Source organism: Chiloscyllium punctatum, chromosome 30 (genome assembly GCF_047496795.1).
Source record: "Chiloscyllium punctatum isolate Juve2018m chromosome 30, sChiPun1.3, whole genome shotgun sequence".
NCBI lineage: Eukaryota > Metazoa > Chordata > Chondrichthyes > Orectolobiformes > Hemiscylliidae > Chiloscyllium > Chiloscyllium punctatum.
Genome location: NC_092768.1, coordinates 19,628,855 through 19,635,793, shown reverse-complemented (window position 1 = coordinate 19,635,793; position 6,939 = coordinate 19,628,855). Strand labels below are relative to the sequence as shown.

Genomic DNA, 6,939 nt, shown 5'->3' with positions numbered 1-6,939 from the left:
GGTCCGTCAGTTAAAGGGGTCTCATCGTTGGCCAAACACCGTGTCATTGCCCTTTGACCTATGGGCGTCCCAGCCCACTCCAAGACTGCTGGGTTGACGAGTTGCTCAGCCCAACGTGACTGCAGCCACTTACCCCACCACCCACACCCATCCCTCCACAACCCCCCCTCCCCCCCCCCCCCCCCCCCCCGCACCCACAGATTCCCTCCCACTCCCTCCCCTCCCCCTCCCCTCGTGCGGAGAGCCCCGTCACTGGATTTTAAAGGCTCCGAAGTAAGTCTTGTGATGCTCCATCTCGGCCTTGTCCCTGGGACTGATCTTGACCAAGAGGAGGGTCTGCTCCTTGAGGTTGAAGACCCCTCCCTGGCGGAGGGAGCGGTGCCACTTCACCAGGTGAGTGTTCCCCTCACACACCGACTCAGTGACCTCTAGCAGTTCCTGTGGGTGCTCCTGGTCATAGTTGGGGAGTTTGTAGAGCAGCCTGCTCTCCAGGACCAGGGATCCTTTACTGCAGTTCGGCCCGACAAACGCCACCTGTGAGTAAACATAGTAAAAACCCGATTCCTCGATAACAATCGCATCGTTCTCGAATCCCATCTTCACCCGGGTGGACTCGAGTGCAGAGTCATCCCAAATCAATCCAGATGGACCAGTCTTCCCTGTGGGGGGATGGGAAAGACACAGATCAGAGACTCCCACTCATACACCACCCCCCCCCAAACACTCCCTCCACCACACGCTCCCCCCTCACACACACACACTCCCCACACACACACACACCCCCACACACACTCCCCACACACACACAACCCCCCACACACACACACCCCCACACCCACACACACACCCCACACACACACCACACACACACACCCCACACACACACACCCACACACACACACACACCCCTCACACACACCCCCACACACACACACCCCAACACCCACACACCCTCCCCACACACACACACCCTCCCCACACACACCCCCCCCCCACACACACACCCACACCCACACACACACCCCACACACACACCCCCACACACACACATCCCCCCACACACACACCCTCCCCACACACACACACACACACCCACACACACTCCCCACACACACACACACCCCCACACACACTCCCCACACACACACAACCCCCCACACACACACACCCCCACACCCACACACACACCCCACACACACACCACACACACACACCCCACACACACACACCCCTCACACACACACCCCTCACACACACACCCCAACACCCACACACCCTCCCCACACACACACACCCTCCCCACACACACCCCCCCACACACACACCCACACCCACACACACACCCCACACACACACCCCCACACACACACATCCCCCCACACACACACCCTCCCCACACACACACACACACACCCACACACACACACCCCTCCCCACACACACACACACACACACACACCCCTCACACACACCCCCACACACACACCCCAACACCCACACACCCTCCCCACACACACACACCCTCCCCACACACACACACACACACACACACCCCTCACACACACCCCCACACACACACCCACACCCACACACACACCCCACACACACACCCCCACACACACACATCCCCCCACACACACACCCTCCCCACACACACACACACACACCCACACACACACACCCCACACACACACACCCACACACACACACACCCCTCACACACACCCCCACACACACACCCCAACACCCACACACCCTCCCCACACACACACACCCTCCCCACACACACCCCCCCACACACACACCCACACCCACACACACACCCCACACACACACCCCCACACACACACATCCCCCAACACACACACCCTCCCCAAACACACACACACACACCCACACACACACACACACCCACACACACACACCCCTCACACACACACACACCCCACACACACACCCCTCACACACACTCCCCCCTCACACACACACTCCCCCCTCACACACACACTCCCCCAACACACACACACCCCTACACCCACACACCCCCACACCCACACCCCACACACACCCCCCACACCCACACACACCCCACACACACCCCCCTTCACACCCCCCCCTCACACACACTCCCCCCTCACACACACACCCACACCCATACACACACCCCTCCCACACACACACACACACCCCCCACACAAACACACCCCTCACACGCGCTCCCCCCTCACACACGCACCCCCCCACACACACCCCTCACACACATACCCCCCTCACACACACTCCCCCCTCACACACACACACCCTCACACACCCCCCACCCCACACACACACACCCTCACACACCCCCCACCCCACACACACACACCCCTCACACACATACCCCCCCTCACACACACTCCCCCCTCACACATACCCCCCTCACACACACACCCCTCACACCCTCCCCCCTCACACACACACACACCCCTCACACACACTCCCCCCTCACACACACTCCCCCCTCACACACACCCCCCTCACACACATCCCCCCTCACATACGCTCCCCCCTCACACACACTCCCCACACACACACTCCCCGCACACACACACACATCCCCTCACACACACTCCCCCCTACACACACACCACCCCCCTCACACACACACCCTCCTCACACTCCCCTCTCACACACTGCCCCCTCACACACCACCCCCCTCACACACACCACCCCGCTCACACACACTCCCACCTGACACCACCGCTCACACACTGCCCCCTCATACACCATCCCCCTCACACACTCCCATCTCACACACACTCCCCCCTCACACACACTCCCCCTCCACACACTCCCCATACCACACACACTCCCCCCCCACTCACACACACTCCCCGACACACATACTACACGCCCCACACACACATTCCCCCCACACACACACACTCCCCCCCTCACACTCTCCCCCCTCAAACACTGTGTGTTCGTGACTGAGGAGCTGGGAGAGAGGGACAGGCTGTGTGTTAGTGAGGGAGGGGCTGGGAGAGTGGGACAGGCTGTGTGTTAGTGAGGGAGGGGCTGGGAGAGAGGGACAGGCTGTGTGTTAGTGAGGGAGGGGCTGGGAGAGAGGGACAGGCTGTGTGTTAGTGAGGGAGGGGCTGGGAGAGTGGGACAGGCTGTGTGTTAGTGAGGGAGGGGCTGGGAGAGAGGGACAGGCTGTGTGTTAGTGAGGGAGGGGCTGGGAGAGTGGGACAGGCTGTGTGTTAGTGAGGGAGGGGCTGGGAGAGAGGGACAGGCTGTGTGTTAGTGAGGGAGGGGCTGGGAGAGTGGGACAGGCTGTGTGTTAGTGAGGGAGGGGCTGGGAGAGAGGGACAGGCTGTGTGTTAGTGAGGGAGGGGCTGGGAGAGAGGGACAGGCCGTGTGTTAGTGAGGGAGGGGCTGGGAGAGAGGGACAGGCTGTGTGTTAGCGAGGGAGGGGCTGGGAGAGTGGGACAGGCTGTGTGTTAGTGAGGGAGGGGCTGGGAGAGAGGGACAGGCTGTGTGTTAGTGAGGGAGGGGCTGGGAGAGAGGGACAGGCTGTGTTAGTGAGGGAGGGGCTGGGAGAGAGGGACAGGCTGTGTGTTAGTGAGGGAGGGGCTGGGAGAGAGGGACAGGCTGTGTGTTAGTGAGGGAGGGGCTGGGAGAGAGGGACAGGCTGTGTGTTAGTGAGGGAGGGGCTGGGAGAGAGGGACAGGCTGTGTGTTAGTGACGGAGGGGCTGGGAGAGTGGGACAGGCTGTGTGTTAGTGAGGGAGGGGCTGGGAGAGAGGGACAGGCTGTGTGTTAGTGACGGAGGGGCTGGGAGAGTGGGACAGGCTGTGTGTTAGTGAGGGAGGGGCTGGGAGAGAGGGACAGGCTGTGTGTTAGTGAGGGAGGGGCTGGGAGAGAGGGACAGGCTGTGTGTTAGTGACGGAGGGGCTGGGAGAGTGGGACAGGCTGTGTGTTCGTGAGGGAGGAGCTGGGAGAGTGGGACAGGCTGTGTGTTAGTGAGGGAGGGGCTGGGAGAGAGGGACAGGCTGTGTGTTAGTGAGGGAGGGGCTGGGAGAGAGGGACAGGCTGTGTGTTAGTGAGGGAGGGGCTGGGAGAGAGGGACAGGCTGTGTGTTAGTGACGGAGGAGCTGGGAGAGAGGGACAGGCTGTGTGTTAGTGAGGGAGGGGCTGGGAGAGAGGGACAGGCTGTGTGTTAGTGAGGGAGGGGCTGGGAGAGAGGGACAGGCTGTGTGTTAGTGAGGGAGGGGCTGGGAGAGTGGGACAGGCTGTGTGTTAGTGAGGGAGAACCTAATATTTGTGAGCATGATATTTACCTACGATATGTGCAATTGGCAATGATACATTGCATTTCTGACCCTCACATCCAGTTTGATCTGTACGGAGAAATGGATAATCAATTATCTTCATGGAATTATTCCATCTTTAAACAAGAATATTTAATTTAATACTGATTCAGAGACTGAACAAATCTGGCATTTAGCCAATATTCCAATATTAAACTCTCTTGCAGTTTGGTAGTTCCTCTAATCTGCCAAACATTTTGGAAACTCTAAAATAATAACTATTTCAGAGACATGACCAGAGCTTTGTGAGTGCAGCCTATCAGCCTTCTATGGTTTGCTGGAGAGAAAAGGGGTGAGCATTTCCTGATTAGGAAAAGAACCACGTTTCGTGGTGATGGAGCACAGCACGAGGAAAGAGCACCCAGCCGAGAACTTCGGGGTGGAACTGGGGGGGGGGGGGATAAAGGATCTAAGTCGATGATCGGTGTCAAATCTTGACCACTGTGTCACAGCTGGACTCTACACATGATGAAATTTGGGAACTGAGCAGCAAAGGCAGAGTAGAGTTAATGGGGGAATTTTAATCCTCCCGCCGATTGGGAGAGACAGGCGCACAGCTCCCAGAAGGGTTGCCAACTGCTCAGCGAACAGAGGATTCACTCCGACTGCTCCCCACCGATGATACCGGACCTGCTGAGCGATTGTCTGATGTTTGTGAATCTCGAGAGTGCGTCTGCGAGTGTTTCCTGCAGAAATAGGTCTTGGATCTGACGCGGGAACAAAGCAATGTCGGGTCTCACAATGATGAATGGACCTGATTTAATGCCTGATCTCACTGTTCGTCAGTATTTATCAAAGCATGATCATAACGCAATCACACTCCAGACAGCTCCAGGTCAGCCAAAATCAGACACTAGAGTTTTAGGTTTCAGGGAGGCCGACAGGATATTGGGAAGTTCTGCTCATTGGTAAAACAACCGAGGGACCGCGCAGGGTGTTGATAGAAACATTTCCTGCTTTTCAGAAGCAGTTTGTATCTATGTCCAGGAGAGTTTCCGACTCACAGCCTTGGATATCGAAGGGGGTAAGGCACAGGGTAAAATTAAAATGACCTGCTTCTGAAGGTACAAAGAACAGCACAGAGGCCACGGAATGGGGCTACTACAAGGAACAACAAAGGAACAGAAAGTGGCTGAGAAGGATTTTGAAAGACAATAAGAATTTTAGATATCATTAAAGGGGAAGTGGCTGGTTTCGGTGACTATGGCCCACTAAAGGCTGACAGTGGGGATATAGTCAATGACAGTGGGGGATATAGTCAATGACAATGGGGATATAGTCAATGACAATGGGGGATATTGTCAATGACAGTGGGGGATATTGACAATGACAGTGGGGATATAGTTAATGACAGTGGGGGATATTATCAATGACAGTGGGGGATATTGTCAATGACAGTGGGGATATAGTCAATGACAGTGGGGGATATTGTCAATGACAGTGGGGATATAGTCAATGACAGTGGGGGATATTGTCAATGACAGTGGGGGATATAGTCAATGACAGTGGGGGATATAGTCAATGACAATGGGGATATAGTCAATGACAATGGGGGATATTGTCAATGACAGTGGGGGATATTGACAATGACAGTGGGGATATAGTTAATGACAGTGGGGGATATTATCAATGACAGTGGGGGATATTGTCAATGACAGTGGGGATATAGTCAATGACAGTGGGGGATATTGTCAATGACAGTGGGGATATAGTCAATGACAGTGGGGGATATAGTCAATGACAGTGGGGATATAGTCAATGACAATGGGGATATAGTCAATGACAGTGGGGGATATAGTCAATGACAGTGGGAATATTGTCACTGACAGTGGGGGATATTGTCAATGACAGTGGGGATATTGTCAATGACAGTGGGGATATAGTCAATGACAATGGGGATATAGTCAATGACAGTGGGGGATATAGTCAATGACAGTGGGAATATTGTCACTGACAGTGGGGGATATTATCAATGACAGTGGGGGATATTGTCAATGACAGTGGGGATATAGTCAATGACAATGGGGATATAGTCAATGACAGTGGGGATATAGTCAATGACAGTGGGGGATATTGTCAATGACAGTGGGGGATATAGTCAATGACAGTGGGGATATAGTCACTGACAGTGGGGATATTGTCAATGACAGGGGGGATATAGTCAATGACAGTGGAGATATTGTCAATGACAGTGGGGATATAGTCACTGACAGTGGGGATATTGTCAATGACAATGGGGGATATAGTCAATGACAGTGGGGGATATTGTCAATGCCAGTGGGGATATAGTCAATGACAGTGGGGATATAGTCAATGACAGTGGAGATATTGTCAATGACAGTGGGGATATTGTCAATGACAATGGGGATATTGTCAATGACAGTGGGGATATTGTCAATGACAGTGGGGGATATTGTCAATGACAATGGGGATATAGTTAATGACAATGGGGGATATAGTCAATGACAGTGGGGGATATTGTCAATGCCAGTGGGGATATAGTCAATGACAATGGGGGATATAGTCAATGACAGTGGGGGATATTGTCAATGCCAGTGGGGATATAGTCAATGACAGTGGGGATATAG

The 6,939-nt window shown here is 54.9% G+C and overlaps 1 protein-coding gene across 1 annotated transcript in view; it reads right to left on the bottom strand.

The window, feature by feature from the left end:
• Positions 1 to 249: 249 nt before the first annotated feature.
• LOC140454995 (tumor necrosis factor ligand superfamily member 15-like) overlaps positions 250 to 6,939 on the bottom strand; it is a 286,077-nt gene continuing 279,387 nt past the window's right edge. The window contains exons 4-5 of the mRNA XM_072549670.1: positions 4,322 to 4,381; positions 250 to 659 (exon numbers count right to left, since the gene is read on the bottom strand). Coding sequence (XP_072405771.1) covers positions 250 to 659; positions 4,322 to 4,381 — 470 coding nt within the window. The remainder of the gene's footprint in view (positions 660 to 4,321; positions 4,382 to 6,939) is intronic.